Source organism: Gordionus sp. m RMFG-2023, chromosome 4 (genome assembly GCF_954871325.1).
Source record: "Gordionus sp. m RMFG-2023 chromosome 4, tfGorSpeb1-WG-v2, whole genome shotgun sequence".
NCBI classification, from domain to species: Eukaryota; Metazoa; Nematomorpha; class Gordioida; order Chordodea; family Parachordodidae; genus Gordionus; species Gordionus sp. m RMFG-2023.
This window is the reverse complement of record NC_088778.1, coordinates 29,685,843-29,707,898: the sequence shown is the minus strand read 5'-3', so window position 1 is coordinate 29,707,898 and position 22,056 is coordinate 29,685,843. Positions and strand designations below refer to the sequence as shown.

General features: G+C 29.7%; 1 protein-coding gene across 1 annotated transcript in view; it reads right to left on the bottom strand.

The window, feature by feature from the left end:
• The window catches only part of LOC135928085 (ceramide glucosyltransferase-like), a 28,962-nt gene extending 7,250 nt beyond the window's left edge, over positions 1–21,712 (bottom strand). The window contains exons 1-5 of the mRNA XM_065464418.1: positions 21,529–21,712; positions 7,418–7,745; positions 6,682–6,887; positions 6,277–6,508; positions 421–523 (exon numbers count right to left, since the gene is read on the bottom strand). Coding sequence (XP_065320490.1) covers positions 421–523; positions 6,277–6,508; positions 6,682–6,887; positions 7,418–7,745; positions 21,529–21,635 — 976 coding nt within the window. The 5' untranslated portion in view covers positions 21,636–21,712. The remainder of the gene's footprint in view (positions 1–420; positions 524–6,276; positions 6,509–6,681; positions 6,888–7,417; positions 7,746–21,528) is intronic.
• Between the last annotated feature and the right edge of the window lie 344 nt (positions 21,713–22,056).

Genomic DNA, 22,056 nt, shown 5'->3' with positions numbered 1-22,056 from the left:
GAATTTAATCGTCAATATGTTTCATTAAATCATAACAACACTGTATTTAAATGATTATTTTTTTAAAAAAAATATATATCCAGACAAACAACATTGAAGGAAGTTTACCATAAAAAAAATGTAAAGATAATTTTTTTCTGTTGTTGTATGAAATTCCACTTAGGGTAAAACACTGGGGATTTAAATCTCTCCGTCTTTTTTTTTCATAAAAAAAAAATAGAGGATCGGTTTTGGGCAAGAAAATTACTATTTTAGCGGACCACGCCAAGATAATTATAGAAACAGGCCGAAAAACTTTTTTTTTAAACTTGTTTTAAACACTGCCACCCCCCCCCCTCCCTTCCCTTATCTTAAGAAACAAAGTAAGAAAGAAATAAAGAAAGAAGGAAGGAAAGATTTTATATATTTATACTATACAACCTAGGAATAGGGAGACGTCGACATGAGGGAATTTCATCATTAATCCTTTCACTATGTTGATGCAGGGGTCTTCGTAATCTTGAACGCAAAAGCTGATTTCAAACTTTAAAAAAATAAAATACATAATAACAATTTAAGTTGGTATCTTTATTTTTTTTAAAAAACAGATTCTTAAAACGCGTATGAAATTGACCGCTAAAGAGCGATTTAAGAGCGGAGGATGATCATGTTAAAAGATGTAAGTATATGAACAGGGCCTATAACTAGAAATGTTGGCTTGGAAGCACTAGAAGGAAAGCCATTGTCTTTTCTCATTCGCTAATAAATGCTAAGATTAGTCATTTTTTAAATGGAATTCTTGAAATGATTAGGTTTTTTTTAGAATATGAATTAGGGGTAATTATTTATGTAACGCATTTTTTATCGTAGTAAAAATATAATTAATGAATATTCGAATAGTTCAAATTATAAAGCATAATTTGTAAAATATATCTATACTTTTTAAAATAAGAGATCACTTAAATGTTCCCTTCCACATAAAAGAAAAATTTGATGAGTTTATTGGTGGTGGTGGGGGGGGGGGCTCTCAAATGCATCCATCCCTCCATAGTTAAGGCGTTCGGTAAATAATAAATGTATACAAGAACGATCTTAAGGATCTTTGCTACGTCTATATGCTTTATCGGGGACCTGCAAAGAAATCTAAGGTCTATTACGGGTTATAAAATTTGGTTAATTTAATTTCCCGAGTGCCGGCCCAGGTTACAAAAAATTATCCTCCCCCCCCCCATACCTTAAATTAGTTGAAGATGGAGAATATCCAAAAATAAATATCGCGAATCTATATATAACCGGACATTATTTGGCCATCTACTACTAAAGCTACAATTTTTTTTTATAAACGGATGTAGACATGGTATCGAGAGGTTATTAAAACCGTATTAATACCATCCCATGAAAGGCGGTATCCCCAAATAGTTCTTAAGCATGCGTTTGAAAGCTTAACGTTGTAAGGTAACAGCCCAGTCAAGTTTAGGTCTGTTCTCAAAAATATTCAATCAAAGGTAGGGAGTATTCCAACTGAAGGAAATTTTTTAATCGGGTGAAAGATATGAGTTAGGGGTAATAAATAATCTTCGAGATATAGATTTAAGGTGAATTAAAAATGAATTTTGAATAAAATTTAATCCCTTTCTATTTAATAACTGTGATTATAAATAGACCAACAGAAATTTGAATAAATCAGCTGTTATAAAAGCAATTTCCTTGAGTTAGACCATAATCCAGGTAAGGGGATGATTGACGAATAAAGTTGAGAAATGGATTCGTAAAAAAATATAAATATTAAATAAAAATAAGAATTTTATTTTTATTAATCAATAACTTATTTAACAAATTTCTAAAGAAATGACAATAAAAATTTTTTTGGCAAACCTATGTCAATTAAAATCAAATTATTTACCTTTTTAAAATCGATTAATTAAAAAAAAATCAGCTAAATTTTAGTCTCTGCGAAGAAAATAGACATTAAATTATTATTATTATTTTTTTGAAGGTCAAAAAGAAAGGGGGGAGTGGGGGGGGGTGAGAGGAAAAGGAATTTAAACTAGACTTTGAAATATTGTAAAATGAAATAAAAAATGAGACAATTTAGGTGGGGGGGGGGAATCGAGATTTCAAAAGGATGACCACAGGATACGTCTTTAAAATCCTACTCGCCGACCTGGATAAATAAATCACATATTAAAGATGGATTTATTTATATAAGAAAAAAAATGGAAGAATATTAATAGAAATTGGTTTAGGCAATAAACATCTTATTTATAATCATAAAAGAAAGAAAAAAAGTTAGCAGTCGAACAACCCTTTATACTGCCAATTAATCAATTTATTCACGTCAGTTAGTGAAGAAGAATTTGGCAATCACTATAATAATTCAGATCTAGATCTTTTATACAGACTTGGCGATCGGTAATTTTTTTCCGGCGAACAGATCCCTGATCAAAATTTCCTCCCTGGATGTCAAATCCTATTCCTAATCGAATGGAGGCACCATTAAAAAAATACATCTCCGCCGAAACCTCTATTATTAGAGAACCCAGCTGAATGTATTATATTTAAAATTATTAGTTTTAAAAATAAATAAATTTGCGTGATTCTATATATAAAAGAAATGTTTTGTTGATTTAGATGTGGGAAAGGGTGAGGGGTAAATGAATAAATCAAAAAAAATTTAAAGGTTAAAAAATATACCAACCATTTTTGCGAAAACTATATAAAAAAGATTAATTAAGTAAATTTAGATATGTCAGTCTGGGGTTTTTATAAAAATAGTTTCCTGATTTTCAGTTTAAGCCAAAATAAATAAGCGCCAAATATGGATTCGGTCAACGTATAGAAATTTTACTAACTATGGAGATTTTCTTTTTAAAAAACTGTCCCGAGTTGGAATCAAAACCGGCGTGGTGCCATCACTCAGTCGAGATATATAACATCTGAGGCCATTCCAAAAAAAAAATGGCTCGAATAACTTTCCGCTGTTCATACTTATTTGAGATTTAAGCAATTAAATGTTGTGTGTACGAAAGATCACGCATGCATAAATGGCGGCGTGACGGGACAGGTGCCGAACAACTTTTGATAGTTTTCTTCATTTTCAAATTTTTAATTACGCACAGGGCCGGATAACTTGTATAAAATTATCTTACTGTCCGAGTCAAAAAAAACGTTTTCAAAAATATTCACGTGTCAGTTCGGAATGATCTTTATCCCCACCCCCCTTTCCACATTAGCATTTCGAGTAACCTTCTAACTTCATTTCCCCCCACAACTCGAGGGTTTACAGAAAATATAATTTAAATGGCCTTAATTTTGACGATTTCCTAAAACATTAAAAAATGTTCATTTTATATGTTTTTGTTTCTTCAAATTTTTTACAAAAAAGGAAATTTTTGTTTTTTTTAAAAAAATTCCATGTCTCGATTAAAATTGACACATTATACTTTTCAAAAATAAATGGCGTCGATAAAAAAATTCACGCCCCCCCCCTCACACTCTCTCCTTAACGATAATTTTCGATTTAAAAATAAATATAGTAGTTTAAAAAATACATCTGTTATTAAAACTTTTATTAAAAATCAAAAAACAAAAAGTAACCCTCTTCTCTTGTTTTTTTTATAAGTTGAATGAAAATCGTAAAAAAATATAATTTTATCTAGTACATTCGCTCACTTTAGGCAGGTCTATGACCAACGTGCTAGATAAAAAAAGTTACAAAGTTTGCAAGTAGTTGTTTGTGAAACGGCCAATCCAATATCTTAGCCAAAAAAAAAATTACGCGGGCTTCGAGATTTCGTTAATAGAGCAAAATCTCCGGGCCTGCCTAATATTTTTGGCTAAAATATCGTGTTAGCCGTTTTTAAAAATAGAGCGAGCCGCTTAACAACACTGGTTGTCAGGTCTCCCGCCACCAGCAGGAGGCTCCGGCAATTTATTAATCAATATGCTAAACCCCGGCAATGGGAAATCTTCCATATTTAACTTTTCAATAAAGTTTTTTTTAAAAAAATGTCGAAAAACAATTAGAAAATAAAGATAAGAACTTGTATTTTTTTTGTATGAAATAATAAATTATATTTTTATAATAATTTTGAATAAGGTAACTCCACTAGGAAGGATTTAGAAAATCGAAACTTTAAAATATCTGTTTGGAAGAATATTTTTAAAAAAAACTATACTGATACTTAACTTTGTAAAAATATTTTTTTTTGCGCGCGCGATTTTAAAAATTTAAATATACTCTGTAATTTTTAGGAAATTTCAGTTTTTCCATTTTTGTTATATATCATAATTGGCTCAAAAGTTAATGGTTAGATTGGCCAAAATTCATAGACTAATTGTTTTAAACATGCCGGAATATATTGCCGGTTAAAATTAGATCTTTAAATTTTTTTTTTTTGAAAAATGGGGCTGAGAAAATTATTTTATAGGTGAAAAGATAATAGCACTGATGGTAGTGTTGTTTAAACTGCTCGTTTTGAGCCGATTTTTAAAAACGGCTAACTCAGTTTTTGTCCAGAAAAATATTACGCAAGCCTGAAAATTTTGCCCATAGAAGGAGCAAAGGTCTAGACATACAGTATTGAAATTTCGAGGCTTAGTCAATATTGAGTAAGCCGTTTTGAAAAATCAGCACAAAACGAGCCGTTTAACAACATTCAATGATGGGGAAAAATACAACATACATAAAACATAAAAGAGTGTATATTATACTAACCCCGGAATGCTTAAGTGGGTACGGAGTTTTTTAAGCTAATACTTAGCTTTAAATAAAAATTTATGAACTTATTGAATGCCTTTATTTCTAAATAATTCAATAAAATCGTTAGCAACCCAGACCCAGGGCACACATTTGATTTTAAAAAAAAAGAAGATTTTGGGTATAGCCATGCATAAATCATGAAGAATTTCTGTTTAAAAAAAAGAACTGTAATTTTAAAGTCAAACAAATATATCATGATATAATAGTCAACAGAACATTCACATATTAAATAAACCAAATTATAGGCTTATAGTTGGATGTAACATTTAAAAGTAAAACGCTATGAGCTGATTACACCAATTCATTGTCATGTCGATGTGAGGATTAAATGACTTCTCTTAATCATATAACCGAAACTATAATAGTAGAATTTTATCAGGCGAAAACAGATAAAAGTATAATGACTTCAAATATGATATTACTTCTGGTAAAGGATTATAAACGGATAGATAGGACAGTGAGTGGTTTTTTATGATAGGATTTTATCAGAAGAAACAAGGCAAGACTATACTAAGACTTCGAGGATGATATTACTTCAGGTCAAGGATCATAATCGGTATAGGGTAGAATTAGTGTAAATGATTATATACAGACAGCGCCAAACGAGGCATTTAAGAAGTATACTGACTATAAGGATGATGTTACTTATTGGTAAAGGATTCTAAACGGATAAGGCAAGACGTAGTTTTTATAGTAAGATGTTATCGGGGGAAAAACAGCTTTCTCGATATATGTTTGTTTTTTTTAAGTCAAGTCTTTAAAGATTTGCGGATTATTAAAAATATCACAAAAATGATTTTCGAATTTACAATATGCGTACAAGCTCAAATAAAACCTACACAAAAAATTGGCCGACTTAAGAAATAATTACAAAAAAAAGGCACGTTCTAATTGGCTAAAAAATAAAATACAATAAATAAGTCTGATTAGGCCAAAATTAGATAAAAAGTTGGATAAATTGTATACTTAATATAATGACATAATATAATACCTGGACTGAGATGCATTCATTAAAAGTGTACATCAATGAAAACAGCTGAGGACGCCATTATTGATTGCCCATATCATTATTTAAACTTTTAAAAGAGAGGTCAATTTATTCTTAATTAAAGAATATTGCCTGATTATCAAGATAATAAGAAGTTATCAATTTAATAGTAATTTTTAACATGAGAATAATTACTATATGGGTTATCAAAATGGCGGGTCCAGCTGATTTGCATTCGATGAAGCTTTCAATATGAATGCATCGTCAGTCTAGAAAGATTTTAGAATAATTCAATTATAGATTCGATAATGATTTTTAAACACGCATATTCTTAGAGGCGCGTATGTCGCGATTAGGGAATTCGATTTTGATATGATAGACATAGGATTTACGAATGTTGTCAAGTATTTCATCTTTTTATTAGGGGTTTGGGTAGTGCGAATATTTGGTGGCCTGCCAAAAATATGGTTGTTTATTTCATTTTATTTTATATTTTTTTTTTGGGGGGGGGCTTCCTAAATGAAAAAAAAATAGGTAAATAATTTACTTTAGGATAATGGAGCAAGAAAAAGGTTCGTAGGTTTAGTTCCAGGTTGGGATCAAAGCCGAGCAAAGGTTTTATGATGGTGACTCCGGGCACGTGAGATTCTATAAGTCCGTCACCTAACGTAGTCATGTCTATCGTTATCATTCCTTCGTTCGAGGTAAGCACGGGACTGGTCGGATTGGCGTGAGTATTGAATGGTGATACTGATGAGACGGTTTTATGGATTTGTTGGCTATCGTGAATAATTCGAATAATTTATTAGACTCACAAAAACGAATATTCTTCCAAATAAGATCAAATACTAAAATATTCGGTTAATGATTTCATAAGACCTAGATCCGATTCACGATAATCGTTTATTTGTGCATATTTACAATTATATCTATAAAGTAATTGCCTATTTACCTTGTGTCATTTAACTTTGTTTCTGGAGGCACTTCCGGTTGGGTTAGCTCCGCTATGCCCCCCGACAGTGAGCGGTAATGATAAGAATAAGATGATGCCGTGTTGGAATCGGAATAAGACGAGTGAACATTGTTGATTCGCGTTTTCGTGATCAGGCTTAGCGAATTTTTCTGATGATTGCACCCGGTCGATAAACTGCGCAAGTGCTATAATTATATATAATTGGCGTGCCGGTTAATCGAATACACGTGGGCAATAAAAGAAGGGGGAAAAATTAATTGGAAATTGTATCAATTTTTTTTAAATTATCGGATAGGCTTGATTTGCTTTATTTAAATATCCGTATCAGACAGTATTTATTAATGGACCAATCAGATCTATCAAAATGGGGGCCATTTATTTATGAATGATGGCTAAAATGGTATTTAATGGGCATTTTACAAATTTACTCACTATACAGTAGATTGAGAAATATTGGAAACATAAATATTAATAGTTTATGAACCGGGTCAAGTTTACGAACCAGAACTGGTTGAAGTTTAAAAACAGAGTCAAGTTTAAGAACTGGAACTAAAGAACCCTCCCAAAATATAAAGGAACCGGAAATACTTTTCAAATTTGTAAAAATTTGAACCACCACTAGAAAAATACTAAGAACCGCAATTCTTAAGGTTCCAGCCAATGAAAAACAAGTAAATGTGGTATAATATCCAAGAAATCTTGAATAAAAAAAAACCTTAGATTTGTGATGAAGACCGGATATCATCTGATTGTTATCATCGATAGTGTTTCCGGGAATATTCACAAGAATTTGCTTCCAATCATCCTCTTCCTCGCTCGCCATGGGTTGGAGTAAGGAGCAGGCATTTTTCCGTTTATTCGCCGCTAGATCGATATCGTTTACTGCTGCTTTCTTCTCATTGCTAAGTTTTTCGTCGATCCGAATAGCGTCCGAGCAAGTTGTCTTGACTTGATTATCGCTATCGTTTAGGGTCTGGTAATTATTGGAAGCGTGGCATAGGGAAGCGTGTAAACTCTTGGTCGGTCTATTCAATCGCCATTTACTAAACATGGATTTTTTTTAAAAAAAAAATAATATTTGTTTAACTTTTAAACGGGGTAGGCGGGAGAAAAAAAATTCATCGTTCTGTTACACCCAGTACCAACAATTTTAACATTTTTTAAAAAGCTGACATGACCCTATTTTACCTCATACCTCGAGGGTTAAAAAGATTTTGGCCTAAAATTTAAAAAAAAGTAATAGTAGAATATAGTCTCAGCGCACATTATATCCAGTCGTAAGACCATATAAATGTTTTGTAGATAAATCCATTTCTTCGAATTATAATTTTACAAAATGAGTTAAAAAAATGGTCGTTCAATTTTTAATTTAGGAATCGAACGGTCAAGAGGCCATTTTTCAAAAGTTCATCGTAATTTTTTTATTAATTAACTTGGCAAGGTTTATTTCGTCGCCATTGCTCTAATCTCACAGACTAACTAAATTAGCGAAATTTCTTTATTCGCAAAATAAAAAAAAATCGATAAAATATTACTTAAAATTTATTTAATGGGCAAAAATAATAAATTCCAGCAAAATTTTTAATTTATTGATCGTTGATCGAGAGATTACTGTTTGTTTATGGTTTAAAAAAAATAAACAAAGTTCTAATATTTTAAGGCTTTATATATTATATTATATGTATTTGCTATCTAAAAACAACTGACCAATAAGATGATTGGGATGGAGCGAAATCGTTTTCAGTACGCCCAAAAATTTTAGCCAAGCTTCGGGAAAGGAGGGGGAACGTTCGGACCAGTGGGTTCATTTATTGATATAATCATTTTTTTACATAATTCATCCATAATTAAGATTAAGGTATCGTTTAGAATGCGCCAAAAGTTGGGAAATTTATTCGCGAAGCCATATGTGATATATTTAATTTAAATATTAATCGCGTGGCTTAGTATACGCAACGAAAAAATTCGCATCGTTTAAGCGAATCATGACTGTAAACGAAGCCTAAGACCATCACCGCTAAAAGCGTTTTAACACATCATATGTTAAAAGACAGCGCAAAATATCATTTCCACACAAATCATTAAAATAAAAAATTATTTTAATTACAATTTCCTCCATTGAAAAAAAAATCCCTAATTTATTCCCCAAATTTTAATAATTAATCTCGCCACTCAATATCTAAAAATTTTACTCAGATTTTGAATTTTTTTTCATTCACGATATAATGAGGTCACTAGAGAGTGTCAGTTAAACTTCTTCCCAATAACGATGTGAAAAGTGGAGGCCGAATTATGGTTAACTGTAAAACTATAATCTAACCGTCAACAATTTTATAAATATTCCTTTTTTTCTCTCTTTATTTTTTTCCTTATATCTAATCACGGAAATATGATTAATTATAATTATTATTATACAACAATTTGTTAATTATTATTTTTTATTGTGTTGTAACCGAGGAAGTAAAATTCTTGGTTCGTCACTGCCAAGTCAACACATAGCAATTTTCAATCTTAGCCCAGAATCACCTAGTTGGCTTCGGAAGAAGAAAAAAAACCCCAGATCCTTTTGCTGGATTCGAACCCAGATCTATCGTATTAGTGATCTACGCACTTACCAACAAGGCTTCAGACGCTCTTCGAAAACGCCCAATTTTTAAAATATTTATTACAAAGACCCGCAAGCGCGGTCCAAAGACCGAAGTGCGATAATTGATAAAACAAAACGTTAATATACTTTTTATTTTTACGATACCGCAACACAAATAATACTTTTTACATCATGTAATTTGTTTTAGTTTTGCCTATATCAAAATTTTTGACTTGGTCAGAACTCGAAACGCGCTGGACGAAGTGGAAAAGCGGGCCAAAACTCGGGCGTATTTATTGGGCACACCCAGAGTCGTTAAACGATGTCAAAAAAAAGTAACATGCTATTTAAAGAAAAGTAGCACGCTATTAGCTATTTTTTTTTCACATGCAAGAATTTATATAAATAAATCTAAGTGATATTTAATTTATGCAATATATTATATATAGTAAGCTAAATGTCGATAATATTGTTAAATAAATTATATATGAATAATATGTATATGAGATTGCATAGCTATTTCTATAAATAAAAAAAAATAACATATTTTATCTATTAATTTAAAATTTCGAATTCAAACATTATATATATTTTTATTGCATTTTAGAAAGGATATCATTCCCAGTTCTAGAGCGGCGATCAAAAAAATATAAGATTCGCCCCACTAAACATAAACAATCGTTCAACACTAGTATGTGGGGTAGTGCGGCATTTAATTTTATAATATGTATATGTAAGAATAAATAAATATGTTTATTTGAGTGTTTTTAGATTTGATTTTCTATTGCATTATTTTTATTATTGTTTATTTTCAAAAAAAAAATTATAGTAGATACCGTTCTTAAAGTAATTCAGTGGTTTTACATTGTTGTGTAGTAGGCCAATTATTTTAGCTCATATTATGAGTAGTACAACAATCTGCTGTCACGCAAGTGTGAGATACATCTGATAGATCTAATATTAATAAGGGTTTCTCACTATCAACCAATTTTTGAGAAAATTAATTCTGGAGAATTAATTTCTAAGAATTATTATTGGTGAATTTCTACCAACTGGCAGAATGGCTTGGACATCTATTAACGAAATCTCAAGGCTAGTGTAGTATTATTTTGGCTAAAAATCTAAATTTGGAATAGGCTAAACCCAGCCTTACTACATGTAAATATATAATTTTACAAAAATCATTTTAAAAAATTTGAATTGTTTTAAAACTTACAAAAGTTTTAAAATTTTCTAACATTATATTTTGGACATGTTTTTATTGTCATATCAAAAAAAAAGAAGCATATATTTCGTTTTCCTGTAAAGTTTCAAAAGTTTGCGAATCATAATTTTTCAATATTTTGGACTTTTAACCTAAAATAAATATAATTATCTGACCTTGTTTTTTTAATTATTATTATAATATAAAAAATTTGAAGGTAGCGCGCTATTTAGCTACTCTCTAATTAATCGCACTATCGTTATTTTTCAAAAAATAAATGTAGCACGCTAAAAACTCCGAGTTAAACCCTTTTAGCATACATGTAAATATAGCTTTCTCTCCCATTTCAAAAATTTAGCAACCCTGTCCCTGATAGTCCAAAACTATTTAGTACCCCCCAAAAATTCAGGCATGAACTAGAAAGACCTTCAACCAATAAGAGCCCGAGCAGTCGCCTATGTCCATTTACTCGCCTCATGAAGTGTTCAAATGTTAAAGGTTGTTGCTAGTCTTTGACTAGGCCTCGAAACGGTAACTAACCTAACACCATGGCGAGTATGGAAAATCAAGAGCCAGGTCTGAAAAGGCCAGATTTTTCATTTCTGACAAGCCATTTGCCTTCATTATGGCAGGAAAGTAACAGATATTTTTGAGTGTCACGGCTTTACATGTTTCAACATTTTAAGCCACCGCCTGCGTCATGTTATGACATGAGAATTATATCCTAACATCTAAACCCATTATTTCCGCAAGGTAAGATAATTGCCTCGGCCCCGTCCCTACTCCCATCTAATATATCATTTCTCGGTCGCAAAAGATCCTATAGCGATATACCCAGTGATTAGGAGAGTGGTAAAATATCAACACTAAATTTTTCCCGGTATTTAAACCTCAATATGGTTTTATAGAAAGGTCAACAAAATTAATAAACTCTGGTAAATATCCAGATTGGGCCCTGTAAATGCTTAGCATTCCTTTCTCATTTAGGAAAAATTTCACCCTAAATTATATCATTCATAAACCAGGGTTAGAAATTCTCTACAAAATAAGTATATTTTCAAAGATTTAACAAAGCTTTTCGATTGAAATTATATCTAAAAATTACAAACAGAATAATGGTAAAATATTTTATAGTATAACTTAGAGATCTGCAAAGTTAGGCCCGGCACGTACCCGAACGGGCTTCGGACCTGGCTTGGGCTAATTCTATTTAAAATAATCGGGTTTGGGCCGGGCTTAATGACCGGGTCGGGTCGCGTGGAAATTTTTCTAAATATACCTAAATTTAACAATTTAATATAATTTTTGTAAAATAAAAAATTTTGATTTTATTTATTGAAACTTAAAACGCCATATAACATATGTCTTTTATTTTGAGTAATTATAAAAATTAATTTCTATATTTAAATAAATTCAGGCCGAGCAGGTAAATTTTTTTAAAAAAAAATTTCGGGTTCGGGCCAGGTCGGCAAAACTTTTTAAAAAAAAATCCCGGGACGGGCTTGAAAAATTAGGCCCGATGCAGATCACTAGTATAACTAACAAGTAAATCTTTTGTTTTTATGCATAAAAAAAATCTTTTCATGAATAAATCACAAATTTTTTTAAATTAAAGGAAAAAAATTCCAATTTTGCTATCTTCAAATTATTTTTAAGCTCAAAATTTTGGGCAAGAAAAATCTGTTAAGAATTTTTATCCTCGAGGGGGAAGATTTTCTATATTTTATTTATAAATAATAATGTTTTATTGAAATTTACCAACAAGACATAATTAGGCGTAAGAAATTTGTATAAATTAAATTTAAATAAAGATATTATAAACAAATAATAATTTATTTTTGTCCTTTTGTTAAAAAAAAAATTATCAAGGAAATTTTATCCGGGGCATAAGTGTCCGGGACATTGTTGTCCCTCGATTTTACTCTTAAATGTGTCATGTGCTTGTCATATATTTAGGACCTGCGAGTCGACACTCTTAACGTCGGGATGCCGCCGTAAAAATCGGTGGCGGCCCCGAAATTATTATTTTTTATTTAAAACGAATATTATTATTTTATTGAGAATTATGCAAATTTCGAAATTTGTATTTTTATATAAAATATTCAAATTATATGTAACATCAATTTAACTTTTTTATCAGGTTACATTATAAATTATCCATAAAAGAAAAAACTATTTCATTAAAATTTGAAATGCATAACCATGCGCGCGAAGTATACGAATTCATGCTGACTCTGTCTTGTTCCCCAAATTCTGGTGATAGCCAGTTTGATTCTGAAGCAGAACCCCCAACCATTATTTATAACGGTTCAATATATAAAAAATTATAATGGTTACGTTTTGGTTACGGTTCTTAAGAAAAATTTTACAAAGGTTCGGTTCAGCTAATTATAAAGGTTCATAATGGTTCATTACGGTTAGAAATTTTTTTTTATTGAAGCAACACCATAGTCTAAATTATTTTAATTATAAGCATCAATGAATCATGTACAAAAAAATATATAAGATTCAAAATAACTCATTTTTTAATATATTATATATTTTCTAATATAAATGAATTCATATATTAGTTTGTTGTGTGTGACGATAACACAAATTTTAGCCCCGAAAAGGTCCTTTCTACAGAAACTTGTGTTGCGGGAACCGCCAGTACTATAAGAGCAAGTTTATATAATTCTGAATATTCAAATTTTTTTGATTCCTAAAATATAAAAACTGAACCGGTTTAACCTTTTTTTATAAAGGTTATTTTTACTCCTTCAAAAAATAATTATAACGGTTCGATTACGGTTACGGTTCGATTACGGTTCTGATATTTATAACGGTTTATAATGGTTTAACGGTTCTTTACGGTTCACTCCGGGTCTTTGTTCTGAAGTCATCCAAGTGGCTTTATACAATCTTTAGTTTGTCCATGTAAGACCCCTTGGCTTGGGCACACAAATCGTTATGAGGTTACATTTTTCTTCTACTGTTTTTATCGATGTTGAGGGGTCCAAAAAATATTTACGAAAGAAAAATGGTATTTTTGAAATACCTTATATCATCGATATTTTAATAAATATTATTTTTCTTCTAAATTATTAATAATAATTTTAAGCCGCCCGCAGAAAATTTTCTGCGTCGCGGCGTGATAAGCGGCGACGTTTTTTTGGAAGAAACCGTACGGATCGGGTCTATTAAAAAAAAATATTTTCATAAAATATGCAATATAAAGAATACCATGTTTATTACCAAATTTTATTTAAGATTAAAACAATAAGGCAACATTTCAAAACTTAACAGTAGTTATCGGTAAAACGCCAATCATTAACTCGTACTTTCCCCTCAAAGCCAACACGCCAAATCGATCCTTGACTTTATACAACTAATTCATGAAGTTCTGTTCCGATTTTTAAGCTGACTAAGTATTTTAGCCGAAAAATCTTGCCTGAGCTGCCTCGAGATTTTGCTAATAGATGCCTAAACCTTTGTGCCCACTTTGAGCGAAATCTTCTTTTCTGGCTAAAAATATTGTGAGTTAACCACTGCACTAATTTCTTATCGCGTGCATCAAAAGCGGTGGAGATCGCTACCTATAATAATATTCCCCAGATCTCGTTCTTATATATTTTTATTTTTTTACTTTTATAAGGGGAGTAAATAATAATATTAAAAAAAATGCATTATTATAAAATCAATCAAAAAATTAGCTAAAATTCCAATCAATAATATATAAATAAATATTTTTTTTAAAAAAATTTTTTCTTTTCTTCAAAATAAATATATTAGTTAATTTGTTCCATTTGATTTAATTTTTAAAGTAATATTTCGCAATCACAATAATAATTTTTAAAAAAATTTTTAAATTGTAGGTTAGATAGGAGTTGGGGGGGGGGGGGAGGGGGGGTTGAAGTTGAGGTTGTGAAATTTGTATATATAATTATATTATGTATATATATGATATTGCTTAATAATAATAGTAATAATAAATATTATATAATTCTTTTCTTACAAAATTATGTAAAACATAATCATTTCTCTTTATGTATAATTATAGTTATACAATAAACATTATCATCCTTTTCTTTCATCTAATCTACATATGTATATATATTCTGTATTATGTAATGTGTGTATCTTTAGCATCGCCTTATCGTGTTGTTTTTGTTCGAAATTTTTTTTTAAATGGGGAGATTTAAAAAAAAAATAGAAGAAAGTATGAGGAAAAAAAATGAAAACCTTTTAATTATCATTTTTTTTTGTCGTTGTTTGTTATCGAATCGATCCACCGAAAAAATAATAATTATGATCTGGAAGGTATCAGTTAGTAGTAATTTGCTGAACAAAGCCTAGTCGGACATATCGTACCATGTCAGGAAGGTATACTATACACCGTAACACGAAAATGCCTAGTCAGATATAGAAGGAAAAAATAATGCTAATACTGTTTATCCTCGGGGGTCTCTAGCGTTTGAATACACAAACGTCACTCCAAAACAACAATTTTTTTGGGTTATCTAAGGATAATTTACCAGTTTATTATTTAGGAAGGGAACAGGTCAAATTTGACAAGTCTGTGTTTTTAAATCGTTAAATTTATGCGCAGTGCTAATATAGAAAAATAATTCGGTTGAGTTTAGTTTAGAGATCGGGGTAACCCGAACTCTCAGGCCGGGGAAGAGGGAAAGATTTTAGGGTCAGGCTGGGCAAATTGTTCAAAATATTTTTATATGGGCCGGGTCGAGTAAAAGTAATTAAAGAAAACAAATCATGTGGCGGTTCGGGCCGGATTAAACTTTAATTTAAAGTATAGGTATTTTTATTTTATAAAAATCATAATAATATAATAAACAAGATATTATGATTATTTTTGTTTATTTTTTTTTCACGCATAAATTATTGTGGCGTTGGTAGGAGGAAAAAAAAAAGAATTATTGATTGGTTATCGATGTAAAAAAAAATAATATGTAAAACAAAAAAAAAACGTTTTTTCGAGTGTAAAAACGGAAAAAAATCATTTTAAACAAAATCTTGAAATATTCAAAAATAAAATTTATATATATAAAATAAATAGCATATAAAAAGTTAATGATTTTGATAAACTCAATTTAATCAAATGAGCGAGTTTAAAGAATTTCTAACAAAATACTAGTAGATATTGTGATCCTTCTGTAAGATTATAACACAACTTTGTCTTATTGTTTTTTTTCGGCAAAAAAAAACGGTTTTTTTTTCACCACTATTGAACGTGAATGACAGATCCAGGTTAAATATAAAATAACAATAATATATGTGTCCTGGCCTTGGAGATAAATAGCCCCCAAGAAAAAAAGTTATCAATTGAATAATACATTCGTTACATTTAAAACTTCCTGTAAAATTAAATAAATTAGTGTTGTTAAGCCAATATTTAATTTACATATACATATTTTAATGTCCATTTTTATATTTAATTTTATTACTATTCTGTTCCGCTGCTGCTAGTATATAATTTATAATTTAAAGGTGGATAATTTCTTTTAATTTATAAAAACGAATATTTATTTTATTACTACTAGACTAAGACTAAAAATTAATGTTTTTATTTTACATTCAACACTGCATGAATTAATCTTCTTAAAATATCAAAAATTTTGCACATCAAATAGATATTTAATTTATAAGAGCAGAGTGAAAAAATTATAGATTCTCTACATATCTCTTAAAATTTTAAACAATATTTAAATAATTTCTTAAGAGTATAATGATAATATTATATTTTAAAAAAAATAATGTCAGTATTCAACAAAACTAATAATGTAAAAAAATCATTTTTTGAATAATTAATTTCACTAAATTCAAAATATATGTGGTATAATAAAATCTTTTTATAAATAACAAATTCAAATCAAATATTTTACCCTTCATATCACAGGTGGGACTTTGCAGACCCCCTGTCATTTAAAAAAAATTCTTTCGATATTTTTGTCTAGATCTTTTAGTAGCTTAATATTTTTAGGTAAAGTCAAAGTGTATATGTGCCAAATTAATTTTGATTTTGTTTTGCAGATCATGCGCTATAACGGTATTTTGTTTGGGTAGACCCCACCTAATCTTGGATGTAACTTTGTTTCCATCTGTTTCAGCATTGATATATTGATAACTAATTAAAAATTATATTATATTTGTTGAACCTCAGATAAACATTCTACATCGCCAATTTTTTTATTTATATTATATCTTTTTTTATATATATATTATATTGTAACATTTTAAGATAATTTTTCACTTATTTTTTTTGACACTCTTGGCAAAAAGTTGTCATAAAATTTTTTTTTCAAAAAAAAAAAACAATAAAAAATCTTAAAATAATAGTTAATGTTGTCACTAAATTAGAGTTTATTTAATATTATATGAAAGCTAGAAATTATCTAATCTCTAAGAAATAGAATATCTAAATTGGAGTCCAGGAGACCCCACCTTGGTGTTGTTAAACGGCCCAATTTTGGTCGATTTCTAAAAACGGCTCGATTAAGATTTTCGCCAAAAATAATTTTAACTTAGCCACGAGATTTGATAAATAGAGGTCCGAAACCTTAATGCCATCAAGCTTACGTGATATTATTTTGGCTAATATATTTAAATCGGGCCCCGTTTATAAAAATCGACCCAATTCGCCTGTGGTATGAAGGGTTAATCACGCGAGAACCCTGTAAACGTTAATCTGTTGATTGATTTTATCGCATAATAAACTATTAAGGAGATATATTAAGCTAGTTCCGAATTCTTCGATTCTCTCTAGGGAATTCGGAGGATTTTAAAAAATTCTAAACAATTATGCACCAGTGAGTGCTATGCTTTGACGGTATGTTTTTTTTAAAAATATATTCCTTCTTTCTATACTATTCTCGCAGACTGCATAGAGCTACCAACATCTGGGTCATCATGTAGGGGAACAATATATCAGCGAAAATACGTGATTCACGTTTCAAATTCCTCCGTGGAAATGCAATTTCTAATGCGGTAAATGAATGAATGAAGTTATAAATATAAGTTATATCCTTGTTACAACAAAATAGCAAAGAATAATTATTTGAAATAATTTTTAAAAAATTGTTTTATTAACTAATTATCATAATAAATCTTGAAAAAATAAATTTTGTATAATTGTCAGTTGGAGACAAATATATTTATTTTTATTTTTAAAAGAATTTCAGATTTAGAGCGCCAGAGCTACCGGCAAATTAAAAAGTATGGTAACGCCCCTGATTCAACCGAACCCGCTTGGGCCAAACGATTATATCGATCAATCAGTCGGAAAATCGCAAAAAGAATAGTTTACCATTCATTCATTTAATGTTATTATTTTTTTTCCACTTTCGCTTAGAAAACAATTTTTAGAATAGCTGATTTTTTTTAAATTTAAGCCGAGTTTTAAAAATAAAGATATCTGATTGAGAGGGTCGGGTTGAAAAGCAATCGTTTCGACATGGAATTGTCTGGGATATTGTAAAGTGTGGGAAAGGAGTGATTTCTATTTTCCTCATTTGTTTGAAAAAAAAAAGAAGAATGAGAATCACGCCCATATCGTGAGGCCTGGCAATCCCGAATTTCGAAGTTAAACTGCGAACCTTTACTAGGGGGTCAGTGATATTATTATCAAAGGGTTTTGTATGAGTATACAGCCATTTTAATATTTTTAAAATTATATTCATGATTTATATAACTATTGTAGTTGTAAAGTCGATACATTTAATATTTTGGTAGTAAGTTAGAACTTGATAGCACTAATCAATAACCGCTTTCAACTTGGTACTACTCGTAATATTAGCAATACAGATAGGTTGGCGTTTATGCTGAAAAGCTTTCCCGGAGTTTTAAAAAAATCGGATTAATAATTATATAATGTTTGAAGAAAAAAAAATTGTTAAACATTATCTTCAACTTTCAATATGAACCGGATCTCCTGGAGGAAATATTTAACTATTATCTCAAGATTTATATAAATTTTTTGAAATTTACATTTACTATTTGTGAGTGAAATCCATAAGTAAATAATAAGCTCGGATCGCAAATTATCTAACTTAGAAAATATGTGACATACCGCCGCGAATTACGGGCTAAGTATGAATGAGTGATGATATGACAGAAATTTGCATAGCCAGGTTTGGGGCCATCTGGCAAAATATTTCCCGAGGGGGGCTGAGATATTATTTGAATGAAAAAAGGATCGATCCTTCGTCATATCTCAACACTCGCCAAAAAAAAATTTGTGTTCTATAAGCTATAGCGTCTCAGTAAAAGGGTCTTCTATGCCTCTAAGTTAACATGTTTTCAATATGATTGTCCTTATATATATCCGAATAATCAAACAACGACTAAATTTTATTAAAATTCAATAAAGCACACATTTAATGTTGCTCGCCAAATAATGGGCTCCTTTCCGATTCGCTATATATCATGTGCAGTAGCACAAAAATAAGTAGTTGCCTTAGAAAAGAAAAACCTATCATTCCTGGATTAGAACTCAGAACAAACTGAAGTTTAAGATGACTACTCAATCAAGGTTTCTAATAGTTGAACCAAAGACGCATGAAAAACAATAAATTACACCACGTATGTCATGCAAAACGCTAAAGTGGAGCGTTTTTCATCACTACACCTACTGTGGGCAGGGTTTCTATAAAAAAATTTGTAGGAAAATATAGTGGCTACGCATTATCATTACTCAATAACTTTAAAATTACAATGAATTTCATAATTAGTTTTTGCGTTTCAATATAGATCTAAATATATGCAGGTGTTATAAATGCAAATCCTATTTTTAATGGATAATTTTATAAGTGTTTCTTAACAAAAATTCTATAAGAAAATTATGGAAAAAAAAATTTATCACTTGTTTGTCAGTTCGCCGATTCACGATAATGAATTCGACAAAAGGGAGTACACTGCCGCCAGTCATTCTGATTTTTATACACAGAGCCGGAAGTAAATAAGGGAGAATTAAATTCGGGAATAATCAAAACTTTAAATGCGGTCAACAAGATAGACTCGAGAAAGGAAGGAAGGAAAAAAAAGAATAAAGTGTGAGGCAGCCATTTAATTTCAGAAAAAATTGATACGCCAGGCAATAAATCGTTTTTAAAATAAGAAACGACACCAGCCACAAATCTATCAGCGCATGGGCCTAAGCTTACAAATTGCAGAAAATTATTTGATAGAACCAGGCAAATTGCAAGTCAATCAAAAATTTCCATGAATTCGGGTGTACCGGATTCTAGTTTAAACTAGCATAGTATGGTAGCTGGGTGGGATAGAATATCGTCCAATAATTTTAAATAAATCACGTGATTGTTTTCTTTCAATAACCAATGATATAAACTAGAGGCCCGTGGAAATTTTCTATCAGGTTTTCCCTTGCTCATACCAAGTGGGTAATATATATTTTGTAAACGACATAAATTTGCCGCCTAATTATTAACTTTTAAAAATTTTGACCTGGCCTCTAAAGTTATTTTGAGCAATTTGCCTGGGATAGCCCAAAAATCTTTTTTTCCCTACCATATAATATGTACAATAAATATTATAATAAAGTCTAAAACTTCTGTAATTAAGTGAAAAATATTATGATAAAATTTTTTATGCTAAAAAATCAAAATAATAAAATTTCAAGGATATTTAAATTTTTTAATAAAAACGGTTAATTATAATTCAGACGAGATATAATTAAGTTCTGAAACTCAGCATAAATAATAAAAATATAATTTGAAATTTCAAGGATAATAAAAAAAAAAATTTTATTTTATTTTCTATTTATTTATTATTAAATTAGCTTTTGACAAAAAATATAATAATATAATTTCATGTTTTAAGTCCATAATATAATTAATAGTTATAAAAAAAAAATTTTAAATAAGAAAAAACCTTCAAGGAATATTAAATTTAAAATAACATAGAATACCTTTTTTTAAAAAAAATATATATATAAACAACATGCCAAATACCCAGATAAATAAATCTTAAAAACTTAAAATTTACTATTCATCTCATAATCGCAATAACTTTACTTGTATAGAAAATCGTATAGAAATTCCTAAACAATCAATATTAACTCATAGGGTGCATAAATCAAATGGGTAATCAAAATCTGGGAGGGGGTGGGTACATTTTTGTTAAACAGCCAGTATTTACTTTATATTTGATTTTTTTACATTTAAATCATCAGCATCAATGAATTTGAGGGTGTATCAGCCTTGTAGTTATGGAAGAGGGGAGCTGCCTACTCCCAAAAAAATTTCTGCCTTCCAAACTGACTTCATATTTGTTTGTAAACATGTATAAATTACAAAATAAAATAATTCCCACAAATAAACCTTGCCCCATCCCCTTCAATTGAAGCTTTCTGGTTAGCTTGTGGGGAGTCATTTTTACAAATTATACATTAAATAAAATTTATAAAGAGTAGTTAAAAAACGATTTAAACATTTATTGTTCAGCTCAGAGACATGCTGAGACTTTTGGCAGCTTAAGATAATTATATTGGTAACACTTAAAAATAAAACAATCTATCTAAGCTTTAAATAACAAACTAAGCCATCATTTATAATATGTGATTCTCAAAAGAGTAGCTTAGAATATGAATTAGTTAATCTTTGTGCAATGTATTATAGTGAAATATAAATATTTGCAAAAGGATTAAATTTATAACATAATTTATTAATATTTATACATTTTTTTAAATTACAATTCATTTTTCAATGCATAAGAAGCAAAAATTGGCAACCCTTAATTGTCTAATTTTGGTGGCCAAGAGCCAATGCTCCTTCCTCCAATTTGCATATGTCTGTTTAACTATTGGCTTTTGCAATCGTTTATAGAATAATTATATTATATTTCTTTAATAAATATAATTAAAAATTAAATTGGGCATATGTCAATGCAAAAATTAGATTCCTCAAAACTCATGAAAAAATATTATAGTTATATATATAAAATATCCAAAGTTTAACAAATAATATAAATTATTTATAATAAATAACAAATTGGGTTTGGTGTATAATTTATAAAAACTTACCCATATAATATTGAAAGAATATGAAGGCTCCATACAAACCACCAACCGGCAAATATGAGTAAAGCTAATCCAGTATAAAAATATTCAGAACAGGAGTAAGGATACATTTCTATAATATAATATTTATAAGCTATGATTAACGCATTCAAATCATGTCTACAAACGTAAAATTAAAAATTTTGAAATTTTTTTTTATTTCATTTGAATAGATGCTATTTAGTTAAAAGAAGTTAACAAATTTCCAAAAAAATTTAAAAGAAAATAATACATCAAACAAATCAAAATAGGGGATAAAATTAAAGGAAAATAAAGATAAAATATGGGTATTCTAGAGAGGAATAAATATCACTGTAACCGATTGTTAAGATGTACATTTATATAATAACCGATGATGCCAGCGGATGTTCGGAAGATGCCCAAGGGATATCAATTTCATGGAGTATTAATCATTAAGTTTTTCTATTGCCCACATCGTATTTAAGGACATATCAAATACTTAACAAATTTGTCGGTAAAATATTATGCTAT